Source organism: Sitophilus oryzae, unplaced genomic scaffold (genome assembly GCF_002938485.1).
Source record: "Sitophilus oryzae breed Bouriz unplaced genomic scaffold, Soryzae_2.0 scaffold_809_pilon_pilon, whole genome shotgun sequence".
In the NCBI taxonomy this organism is placed as follows: Eukaryota; Metazoa; Arthropoda; class Insecta; order Coleoptera; family Curculionidae; genus Sitophilus; species Sitophilus oryzae.
The window spans coordinates 580,369-593,815 of record NW_022147427.1 but is presented as its reverse complement, the minus strand read 5'-3'; the positions used below and the strand labels follow the sequence as shown (position 1 = coordinate 593,815).

Here is a 13,447-nt window from a genome sequence, read left to right as displayed (position 1 = left end):
AAAAGAATGAATTCCATGTCAATGTGACTCATATCAATATGTAGGAGGCATCACCTATACATATTTTTTAACTAATTTGAAGTGTAATAACTTGTCTTCTGTACCTGTATAAACCTACTGAGTGAAATAATATACATTTCCTACATTTTCTAGGTAAAAAAGGCCTTTTGATAAAAGTCTTTTAAGGATACTTTTTTTACATAAAAAATGGCGGAAACGTATTTTTTTCTACTATGTAGTTTTATACAGGTGTGGACAAAAAGTTATTACTCTTCAAACCAGTTAAAAAATAAGTAGGTGGCGCCCTCTACAAGCAGGAGTCATATTGACATCGAAATCAAATTTCTTATTTAAAAAAACACCCAAACACCCATATTTATTCAAATATCGACGTTAGTTCAGAAATTATTTGGAAAAAATCGAAATAAAAATGAAACTTCTATACCCTGTATCTCCGAAACGAAACATTTTGGACATAAATGTACACAAACCTTTTACCTATTTTTATCTGCAGAATATGCTGCCGAAGTTTCCTGAATACAATTCGGACCACCCTGTAGACAAATAGGAGGGTAACACATATAAAGACGGTTAAATACGCTAATAGGCAAGAATAAACAGGTTTAAACAAGAAACAAACGCTAAAAATAGAAAAAAAGGGTTTTTTCTATTTTTTTTGTTTAAAAAAAAAACAAGAAAGAAACAAGTCTGTTATTTTAAGCATTTTGGTGGTTGTTTTCTGTTTTTAAGCGGTTGTTTCTTGTTTTACCACTCTTATTTATCTCCTATTTACTCCCCCTAGTGTTGGTCTTTGTCTTGTTGCGAGACACTTGCATGTCTTTTATTTTTTCAATAGATTTTTTTACTAGAGGGCACATTCTACATAGAAAATCTTTAAATACATAATATTTTTAGTAATTTAAGGCAAATAAAATGTTAAAGAAAGAAATTATTAGAATACTTCTCTGACAAAATTTTTTATTTTTCAAATCTCCTAGGATTCTCAGTCTCCTAGGATTATATTCAATCAGCATCTTTTTTTAAAATGTTATGCAATAGTCAGAAAACAGTATCTGTAATAAATTATGACAATATTGTTGAACAAATTAGTAATTTCTTATATCATATAAAAGTGGAAAAAATGCAAGACCTTAAGACTCTTGCATTCTTGCGGACGTCTTGCACTGGCTGTGTTGGTCTTGCAGATCAAACGTTAGTCTTGATCTTGGTCTTGCACAAAAAGTAAGACCAAGGCCAAGCAAACATCTGAAATACTTTTTTAATTTTTCTCGTATATCCATCGTTAATCATAAAACTTATTTAATGACGAAAGAAACTCTAGAAACTTTCCAAATAATAAATTAGTTGAAAGTATCAAGACTGAGCGTTAACTGTCGGTAAGTTTGAGATCTATTTTTCGAAGAAAAACAATAAGCTGGAGTTTAGAAAAAGCGTTTCAGCCGACACGCAAAACGACTGAAAGTCTGGCGTGACGTATTCGAATGCTCTACTCTGAAAATTGACGCTTGTTTAGTTGAATCCTATCGAGTTTTTCGGTGTGTTTGTACTGTCATGGTATTTCCTAAAAATTCCACAAGTAAAGTCGGACTTTATTACTAGTATCAATCATACAAATGAAGCTCTGTTGAAACAAATCAAAAGTGAGTTAAATAAATGTATTATTTTTATTTATTTTTTAATACAGGGTGGTCCGAATTGTATTCCGGAAACTTCGGTAGCATATTCTGCAGATAAAAATAAATAAAAAAGTTCGTATAAATGTATGTCATAAAAGGCTTAGTTTCGGAGATACAGGGTGTAGAAGTTTCATTTTTATTTCGATTTTTCCAAATAATTTGAAATAACGTCAATATTTGGATCGAAATTAGTATCTGGTAGTTTTATGACATGAGAAATTTGATTTTGATGTTAATATGGCTCCTATTTGTCGGGGGAGCCACCTACATGTGTTTTAAGTGTTTTGAAGAGTAATAACTTTTCTTCCGGACCTGTATAAAACAACCGACTAAAAATATACATATTTCCGTCATTTTTACGTAAAAAAGTTCTCTTTGTTAAAATCGGTTCGAGCAACCGTTCTCAAGATATTTGGAATGGGATTAGTCAATACTAGTGATGGGAAAAACCGATGAATTTTAATAATCGAGTACTCGAGTTCCAAGCGATTTCAATAATCGAGCTCTCAATCGAGCAAAATTTCGTTCGTATTTAATTAGGCCCGATTCTGTAAATATATTGCCTGTCTAGTGACTTATCAATAATACAAATAGCATAGGCTAGATAGGAAATTCCTTGCTACGGAGCTTACAGAATCCCACTGCAGTTGTACTTGTACTCGTAACGCCAAGTAGTAAGCTGCGTGCGCATAGCGCATATTCTTTAGATAGTGGGAAGCGACAAGCGACCAGTAGTTTCGCTTAGAGATGGGCGGTTATTGGTAAAAAACCGGTTATAGGTTAACCGGAATTATCTTTAAAAAATAATAACTTGACAAAATTAACCGACACAAATTAACCGGTTATTCAAATAACCTAACCTAGCAAAACTAAATATTTAGTTTTCCTATAGGTTTACTTACCTCTACACTCCATAGGTCTACTTCAAATTTAGATAATAAACTTAGTTAAATCGCATGATTAAATAGAGATTGTAGCAATGTAAGTATGTATATGTACAAAATGAATTTAAATAAAAATGCTAACCTCACTTTTTTGAGTAGACATGGATATGATATTAAAACTAGTAATTACATAACGTTCAAATAAATACACACAACTCACAAGTTCTACAATCTACAACCAAGTTATTCTAATCAAATACCAAAAAAGAAAAATAAGGAGACTGAATGAATAGTTAATGAAATATTATCTTCATTCATTACTTGAACTTCAATTTTGTATTCTTTAGTCTAAGCTTCAAGAGAGACTTCAAACTACAAATAAAATATATTTACGGCGAAACGTGGGTGAAACTGGGCGAAACCATGGAAACTTTTGAAGAACCGTTGAAAATCCGTTAAAGTCGGTTAAAATTTAAATATAGAATTTAGAGAATCTATTTGAAGTTAGGTTCGTATCACTTGGCTAGCTGGTGGCTAGTAGTAGTCTATACCATTAGTACTTTGTTTTACGGCCTGACCTGTCAGGGCCATTCGGCCGTTGTTTTGATTATTATCATCAGGGTTCGCCTGATGCCTGATTTAATTTTGACATTTGATGTTTGATATAGATATTATATTTTCGTTTTGGGAGTGGGAGCGGTATCTCCCGTTATCGTCGTAATATCTGGAAGATCCGTGCCGTTCGCTTCTTGGAAATTTACGATTCAAACAGTTAATATTTAATCTTTACTTGTTTTAAACAAGTACGATTTTTTAAAAAATAACCGGCTATAGGTTATTGAACGTAATGCAAGGTTATTAGTTTAACTGGTGAAAAAAAAACTACCTTTAAATAACCGGTTGTTTTAGAGGAAAATACCGGTTATTCAAAAAACCGGTTACTTTTGCCCATCTCTAGTTTCGCTTGATCATGCATCGATGTAGGTGGTAAAATTTTGTCACACAGTTACGTAACAGATAACGTCGTATAGTCCAATAATTAACAATGCGGTCCCAATCAAAACAACAATCTGTTGTTTGAAGATATTTTACCAAAAATACTGATAAAATATTGCCAATCTGCAATGTATGTAGCAAATTTGCTCGATAGGATCGCTTATTGCGTTTGTCGCTCGTTCATAATCCAGCGATGTCGGTTATTTCAATAATCGAGTACTCGAGCGAATTTTCGTTCGAGGTATAGTCACTAGTCAATACGTGTCATTATTGAACATGTCTATACAGGGTAAATATTGTAACGTTTTTTAATTTAAACGCTACAATATTTTCAGGGCTGGCAGATCTCGATAAAAGAATCATATTTTCTCTTTACCGTTTTTCAAATAAGTCCAAAATAACCGACTTTTTGAAGTTTGAAAATAACCGAGTTATTGAGTTTTTAACAAAAAATAGATTTATTCTTAAAAACTTTTGAGAGCTACCGGATTTATTTTCTGCATTTGCATCCCTTTTAGTGCCTTAACCAGAGTAGGTATAACAAACGCCGCGCCGTAACCATAAAGTAAAGCCGTCACTATGATAATATCAGAAATTAAGAAATTATACCGTGGGCAAATTTGCGGTGAACGGGCTGTTCTAATAAGTTTACTAAAAAATACAGGAAAATAAAAAAATGCACAATTTTCAACATCTTTTTTTGCGAAAAAAACCCTCATAGACGTGTTTCTGGGGTCGAAATATACCACCCCTAAAAATATTTGCACTTTTTTAAGACTCATCCAACGTCACTTAAAAAATCGAGGTCATAGTTGCCACGTCAACAATGCATATGTTATAGATTATAGACCATTATATGTAAAACAGGCCATATACAAAAGAACTAGCCCATATGTAAATGGACACTCAGATTCGTATTGAAACATAAAAAACCCGGAATTTCTTCCGGAATTCAGAACAACGCTACAAACACAAAAATATGCTTTTTTTTATAAAATCTAACCCCGGTTTTGTAGTACTTTATATGTATCCGTTAATAGCTGTCATCGCATACATGTCTATTAAAAAGTGGTGATGTGTTCTGATCACTATGTAGTATATCGATGGAATATGCGAAGGGCTGGAGGATTTTAAGGTATTCTTCCATGTATATGAGATAAATTTCTTTCGTTCGTCTTTCGCGCTACATAACGAAGTCAGGGATTCACTTGAAAGACAACAGACTCACTACGCACGCGTAACACGACAAATAATCAAAACCGGTTCCAAAAAACTAACATTTTATTTACTAGCGGTATTGAGCATTTTTCTTTATTCTACTGCTTGGCTGCCCCCTAGACCTGTTCGGTGTTGAGATTTGAACACCGGTGTTAGGTGTTGATGACCATCGGTGTTTCAGTCGGTGTACCGGTGCCAACACCGACACAGGTTTTTATCTCAACACCGCGGTGTTCATTTCAGCACCGGTGGTTATCTCGATACCGGTGTTCGTCTATAACACCGGTGTTTATCTTGACACCGGTGTTTATCTCAATATCTTGTTTTTTTTATTTTTTTTTAATTTAATATTTTTTAGTTTATTTTACAGCTAGGAATTTTTGTTTCTTTATGTTTTGTTTTCTATTTGTTTTTGATTAAACAATTTTTTACTTTATAGTTGTTTATCTGACGCTTCGACTTTATTTTAGTGATTAGTCTGGCAAAAAAAATATATTTAAATTTGAAACCTTTAAGTTAAAGTCGGTGCGCTTTAATAAACGATAAAAATAAGCACCGATACGGCATTATTATGATCAGGTTTATTTTGAACTTATTAATTAACATTCTTTAACCCGTTTACCAAACGCCGGTGTCGATATCAAAACCGGTGTCGTAGTCAAAACCGGTATCGAGATGAATACCGCTGTCCAGACCAACACCGGTGTCGAGATGAACACCGGTGTCGGTGTCAACATCGGTGTCGGTGCCGACACCGGAACACCGGAGAGTTTATATTTAGCCACCGGTGTCAGCCCAACACCGGTGTTAAAACGGTGTTTGGAACAGGCCTACTGCCGCCTAATAGCTTAAAAAGAAAGCTGCTTTAAAAAAATTATCATAAAAATTTATAAAAATCAGATTTAAGCCTTTTATAAAAAGACTTAATTTTTTTTAATGACTTAAGCCTTTTACAAAAAGACTTAAATCTTTTTAATGACTTAAGTCTTTTCTAAAAAAACGATTTAAATCACAAATCATTTCTTCAAATCAAAAACTTAAGTTTTCTGGCAACTTACAGCTCTGCCACCCTATATAGAAAACTATTTTCTAATACGTTACTCTATAAAACCATAGTCATTAAAACAATTTATTGTTATTGTTAAATAATCCTGCGTGCATTAGGTCTCATTTGCCCATGAAAGAGTCGAGCGACGGCAGGGAATGTGCAGCGCCGGCGTCAACCATCCCGCCGCCTCCCCCGACGCCAACCGGCGCCGCCCGCGACGGCTTTCCCGCGGCGTCACGACGCTCATGTACGCCGCACAGCAAGGGGACGTCGAACGTGTGCGGAGGCTTGTTACTACACAGGTCAGTGTCTGCGACGATCGCATAACTTAGGTTAGGTTTCGGGGGTTTTGGTTTCGATTGTGAGTTTGTTTTGTATGTAACATTTTGCGAAAGGTAAGATAAATGTATTAATTTCTTGAAAGCACTGAAAAAATATCCAAAAAAGTACAAAGAAATTATTTTTTGTTAGTATTTATTAACATTAAACAAACTTTTACATTTACACTAAATTTTTATTGTTTTTTAATACTGCGAGTTTTTCAGAAATTTATTTGTTTATATTTTTGTTTGGATATAATAAAAAAACCGAGTGTTTTTTAAAAGTGGTTCACCCCCATAACCATAGATTTTTCAGATAAAAACGAAATTTGGTATATACAGGGGAGTCTGAAATAAGTCCAAATATTTTCAGGGCTGGCAGATCTACATGAAAGAAACATATTCCCTCTTTACTGTTTTTGAAATCCAAAATAACCGAGATAGTTAATTTTGAAATTAAAAAAAAAAGATTTTCGCTTAAATTTTGAGAACCACTGAATCTTTTTTGGGCTTTATTTCTTAAATTAAATTTAATCTACTATCTATGTTGCCATATTTTTAAGATATCATGTTTTTTAACTAAAAATTAAAAAAAATACAATTTTTTTTTCAAAGAATACCAAATCTTCCATTTTTTTTCGCAAAAAAACTCATAGACGTGTTTCTTCGGTCGAAATATACCAACTCGAAAAATATTTGTACTTGTTTAATTAATATAATAACTAAATTAATAACTTATTTTTTTAATATTAATAGTACTTATTAAATCGGGATTGATTGGCGTTCTTATTCAATTAGTTTGAGTCACTTCCCGTTTCACCGGAAATTACAAGTTTTGATTTTTAAATGGTACTCTCGGTATTTTTTACTTTATTTGATAGAAAATGACAAAATCGAAGTCTGAATAGAATGACACATCGTATGTCAACTTTTGATATTTGCAATTAAAACAAATCCATTTTAAATTTGAATCCAAAGTGCCATGGCCGTGCTAAAACCATTCATTTTTAATCAAGGAGCTTTGGAAAAATAGATTTGATCATTTAATTTTTTAGTGTTTTTCCCTGACCATTTAAAAGATGCCCTAATCATATTTTTAATCATAACTATTTTGGTTCATTAGCATATTTGGAATAAAACATTTTTACGAATAATTTGGTACTACATACTTGGTATTTAAGTCAAACTGTTTATACATTTACGGCTATGGCACTACTGGATTGAAATTTAAAATACAATTTTTTGTTAATTGAAAATGTCAAAAGTTGACGTACGATATGTCACTCGATTTAGAATGTCATTTTCTATGAAATAAAGAATAAAAAAATTAAGAAAAGTATGTAAGAAAAATATATATCGGGAGTAGGTATCATTGAAAAATCAAAAGTTGTAATCATTTCCGTTGAAACAGGAAGCAAACAAAATTAAATGAAAACGTCAACCATCATTTATATCATATACTAACACACACATAAATCTCGTTTTTATCTGCAAAATATAAAAGTTATAGGAGTGGCCACTTTTGAAAAACACCCGGTATACTATAGATAAGCATTTTGCCGCGTTTACATAACCATTAACGTAGTTTTTATTATGTACGATGATGTTATCTGTGGTTGCATATAAATAGGAGTCCATAATACAAGCTGGTTTTATATTACCACCCTCTTCTCTACGGACTTTTGTAGTATAAATAATAGCTTTTTAGAATACCTATATTTTATTCCACTAGAACAACTTATTATTTATATTATACAAGTTTTACTAAAGCAAACAAATCAATACATCAGATGGATACAAATAGATTTCGGAAAAAATTAAATAAATATATTTTTTGCCATCGCCACAAGTAAAGAAGTCAATCATAACGTAAGTTAGAAACTAAAAATCCGGCATTCACTCCACTACCCTATAAATCCATCGTCAAACAAAACTGATTGTAATATCAGTTCATTGGTCTCCCTTAGCGCTCTCCAAATATTACTTTACTAATATTGTCATAGCAACTCGTGACTCTTTGTTTTACTGTTTTTATAAGTTTGTATTAGATACAAGCTTTTCTAGACGTACAGTTTTTGTATAGTTGTTTATTAGTGAAGGTTTAGGATTTATTTTATAACAAAAGGTTAAGGTTACTGTATACCAACTAGTAATATTAGGTATGTTTACTTTCTATTGATTTAACCAGGAAAATAAAAAAAATATATGAGTAATAAAATGGTCATCGTAGTTTATAGAATTATGATACAAATATTAAGAAAAGGGACGTTTTAGATTATTTAAAAGAACACACAAATAATATTATAGAAATAAATGTAATACATTTATTTAATACAAAATTATATTATTCTAAAAGATTAATTAAACCGGGTTTTACAATGTATATTTTTGATATAAATATTTTAAATGGATAAGAATGCATAAGTTATGATAAAATTATCCTTTAGAACAGAAATTACAGAATTTTTAGTATTTTTAAACTCTAAACTATGGTATATCTTATTGCTGTGTTCTATTTGGTTTTTGTTTTATTGTTTTGTTAAGTAAGTTGTTTTGTATTAGGTATAAGTTTTTCTATAAAGTTTCTTTTTCTTCTTTCTTTTTTCCATACAGTTTCTGTATAGTTGTTTATTAGTAAAAGTTCAGGATTTATTTTATAACAAACGGTTAAGCTCTTTGTACACCTAGGTACTAATAATGTTTATCGTATATTAGGTATATTTACTTCCTATTGATTTAAATAGTAAAATAAACATTTTTTCTTGAGAAATAAAATGGTTTGGTTTGGTTTTTTATCTTGCTTTATAGAATTATTATAATAACATTAGGGAAAGGGTCGTTGTAAATTAATATTAAAAATAATAAAATATTATAGAAATAAATATAATACATTTTCCTAATATAAAACAATATTATTCTAAAATATTAATTAAACAGGTTTTTACAATGTACCTTTTTAATATAATTATTTTATATGGATAAGAATGCATATAAAGTTACAATCAAAAATATGCTTTAGAACAGAAACTACAGAATTTTTAGCATTTTTAAACTCTAAACTATGGCATACGTCAGTGCTGTGTTACATTTTTGTTTTATTGTTTTTATAAGTTCTTGGATATTACACACAAGTTTTTCTATACGTAAAGTATAGTTCTTCATTAGTAAACGTTCGGGATTTATTTTATAACAAAATATTAAGGTTACTTTATACCTACTAATAATATTGATCGTATATTAGGTACGTTTACTTCTTATTGATTTAACCAGTAAAATAAGCATTTTTTCTTGAGTAATAAAATGGTTCTCATACTTTATGGAATTATGATAAAAATATTAAGGAAGGGGCGTTTCGTTTTTTAAATTATTTAACAGAAGAATAATAAACAATTTAAGGGTCAGGGGAAAAGCAGATAAGTAATCAGGGTAAGGATCTTTAGAAACCGTTAAACTGGGGAAAACAGCCTAGCCAGAAGTGTCAGAAGATATATAGCGTTAAAGTTATACTATAACGCAAAACAAGCAGACAAGTCAAGCAAAAAGAGGAAAGAACCAGACAAATCAATGGTTTTACTATTATTTTAGATATAATGGTATTTTATCTAATAAAAATACCTTACCTAGTTCTAACAAATATGAATGAGCAACAAATCGCAAACAGAGATTCAATCGTAGCGATTTTAAAATCGCAATTGCAACTTGCGATTGGTTCTCATAGAAAACTGCGAGTGTGGTTTTTTTATTTGCGAGTTTCATTTTAGGCAACCAATATTACTATAGTTGCGATTTGCGATTTTGCTGCGATTGTGATTTCGTAAACTAGGACCGTGATAACCTTTTCTATCTGCGACTTTGAATTTTTAGGAGTTGCGATTTGCGATTTTGTTGCGAATGTTATTTTGGGGTCCATTGAAGCATTTTACAGTAAACTGCGATTGAATTTTTTCTCTGATTTTATTTATTTATAGAGAAGGTAGTATTTTTCTAGGGTCAAGATTATAATATACCGGGTGTTTCTCAAGAGTGGTTTTTTTAAGTATATGACATAAATTCGGATTGATTGACGTGTTCAATTAGTTTCGATCACCTCCTGTTTCACCGGAAATGACTACAACTTTTGATTTTTAAATGACACCCTCCTTTACTTTATTTGATAGAAAATGACACTCTGAATAGAATGCTTAATACAATATTTAAATATTAAAATCGCAATCGCAGGTTACAGTAGCAACGATTTAAAAATCGCAATCGCAGGTTTAATTGCGATCGGAGAATAGCAGTTTTGCTCATCTCTACTAACAAATCTCTATTATTATTTCCAGGCCTGTTGCCAATTTTCGTTTTAAATCGTGCTTTTCTCACTTTGGAGAGAAATTGACTTACCTGCTTTTCCCCCTCACCCTTCAATTTATCTTTTTAATATAAATATTTAAATGAATATGAACGTATAAAGCTATTATAAAAATATGCTTTAGCACAAAAACTACAGAATCTTAAGCATTTTTAAAGTAGAAACTATGGTATATGTGTAAGTGCTATGTGAAATTTTTGTTTATGTTTTAGGCCAGTGATCGTATAAACGTCAATAACCAAATCACTTTAAACAGCTTTACAACCACATTCTACATGTTAACAAATCGCATACTTTTTTATGTCGAAATTTGACCTGATACTGCTCCTATAACTTATACCGTATTATCGAAAAAAAAACGGCGTCCAGTTGGCTGAGAAATGACGGTCGATGACATTTCCCATATAAATTTACATATAAAATGACAGCGATCTTCATTTCATAGCCATCGCTTACGCCGTTTTTTCTATCATACGGTATTATTAACTCGCATATTTAGGCTACTTTAACATAGAATTTACGATACATTGTTCTTATATTCTATTTAGCCTCATATTCTTCTCGACCAAGACCGTACCGGTAAAACTGCGCTGCACTACTGCTGTACAAGTGATAGCGTCTGCGCAGCTCAAGCTGCTGACATCATAGCGATGGCAGCACCGGATTTGGTGGAGACGCGTGACGAGGACGGATTTACGCCGCTCCATCTAGCAGTGATCGCTGGAAACACCCAGCTAGTCACTTTTCTATTAGCTAATGGAGCTGACGTTAGAGCTGTGGATAACGAGAAGCATACGGTGGTTCATTGGGCGACAGGTATTATATTAGTGATGGGCATTACAATTCTTTTTAGTGAATCAAATCACACGATTCAATTTCTCATATTGAATCGACTCGTACGATTCGTTCATTTGAATGATCCACATGCATTATTTACGTTTCATAAAAACAAGAATCGTAACTGGTCCTACCGGCGATAATTTGGTCGAACAATTACTTAAGGGACCGGAAAAAGCATAATACCAATAATATTAACTTATCAATCCAATTCATATATACTATTTACTAAAGACTTCTTAGTACTTTTAGAGTATATTTCCGATTTAATAATCATATAATAAATAGTATATAATACCGCATAATAAAAAAAAACGGCGACTAGTTGGCTTGGAAATGAACACGTCTAGAAAAAAAAACGTGTTATCTAAAAACAATCAGAGATATTATAATTGATTTGAACACTGCGAGTAGAGATAGGGATCAATTTAGGTCAGCTACCCTACCTGTTGTTCTAATACACATAAGTTTGTGTAGCATTCCATTGCAGTAAAGTTCTTACAATTGTTACGCCGTTTCTCTTTTTAGGTCAGGAACCTAAAACACACAAACCTCAATCACAAAATAATCAAATTTCGTTAAAATATAAATCATATTTATCTAAATGCGATAAAAATTGTCATGCATTATTTAGAAGTAACACATTTACATATATTGGAGCTAATTAAAGAAACAGTATAGCATTTTTTATAACAAAATAGGGATATTTTTATATACAAATTTTAATTAAAGCTTGCTATTTCAAAATAAAGTCTTATTCTTAAGTTCATATCTGTGTTCATAAACATATTAGAATACCGTTTTATCATTTTACTAAAAACAATATTTTTGTAATGATTATTATTTATAATTAAGTACTTTGACAGGCGAATGACTTCATATCCCTCATCTTTTATTAAAATCAATTTGCCTTAATACTGCTTTATACAGTATTAAGGCTTAAAAACAAGCATCATTAAATAATAATTAGCTTAATGAACAAACTCTAAAGCTTTAAATAAAATTGACTATCTATATTGCCGCATTAGTAGGAAAGTACCGTATGATAAAAAAAATGGCGTCAAAGACGGCTGGGGAATGACAATCTATGATAATTTTCGCGAGGTCAGTTAAAAGAAGAAATCAGAAAAATTGACATAAAACTTGTCAAAAATTAACACTAATTAAACATTAATTAAAAAACATTAAGTAAGGATTAAATAAGGATAGGAAATTTCCAGACATACAAATCTATTTCCAAAAAAATTAGTTTTTCTCGAACTTTTTAAATTCTTTTTAAAAATTATTTTTGTTCAATATAAAAATAAATTACAACCTTCTTAATACTAACTGGCAGTAAGCGCCATTAAAAAGTAAAGAAGAGTTCGGGCCAAGTAATGACGTCTAGGGCTTGACCTCGTTAAATTTACCACCGATAGTCATTCCCCAGCCGTCTTTGACGTCGTTTTTTTTCGATCATAATGTATTTTCAGATGTCAATTACTTTATTCTCTATTGTAACTATTAAACAAAAGATTGAAGATCGAACTTAATAAAATAATATAAATTGGTATCTATATATATATAATAATATATTGGTATTGGGTATTGCAGAGGTGAATTATAGAATAAAATTATAGAATTATAGACACATAGGCGTGTTTTTGGAATCGAAATACCACCAGTTAAAATAGTTTGCACATATTTTAAGAAATGTATAGCATCTATGATAGAATCAGATATTGGAATTTCTATAAGTTAGGTATATAATATATTTATACCGGGTGCGTCTCGAAAGTGGCTCACCCCTATAATTTTTTATTTTTTGAGATAAAAAAACTAGATTTGGTATGTTAGTATATGACATAAATTAGGATTAATTGACGCATTCATTTGTTTTTGGACACTTCCTGTTTCACCGGAAATGACTACAACTTTTGATTTTTAAATGGCACCCTCGATATATTTTTACTTTATTCGATAGAAAATGACACTCTGAATAGAATGACATATCATATGTCAACTTCTGACATTTTCGCATACAGTTTATTTGAAATTGTAACATGCAGTTCATAACGAAAATTTGACTCGAAATACCAAGTGTGTGGTATCAAATT

At 31.3% G+C, this 13,447-nt stretch overlaps 1 protein-coding gene across 3 annotated transcripts in view; it reads left to right on the top strand.

Annotated features, from left to right (window-relative positions):
• Positions 1-13,447, top strand: part of LOC115888931 (ankyrin repeat domain-containing protein 12) — a 54,319-nt gene that overhangs the window by 13,952 nt on the left and 26,920 nt on the right. The window contains exons 1-3 of one of the 3 annotated variants that reach the window (XM_030908819.1): positions 1,569-1,661; positions 5,960-6,145; positions 11,063-11,330. In XM_030908819.1, the coding sequence (XP_030764679.1) occupies positions 5,999-6,145; positions 11,063-11,330 (415 nt within the window). In that variant the 5' untranslated portion in view covers positions 1,569-1,661; positions 5,960-5,998. Of the gene's footprint in view, positions 1-1,568; positions 1,662-5,959; positions 6,239-11,062; positions 11,331-13,447 lie in introns of those variants that run through there. The other 2 variants (XM_030908818.1, XM_030908820.1) reach the window with 2 other exon arrangements.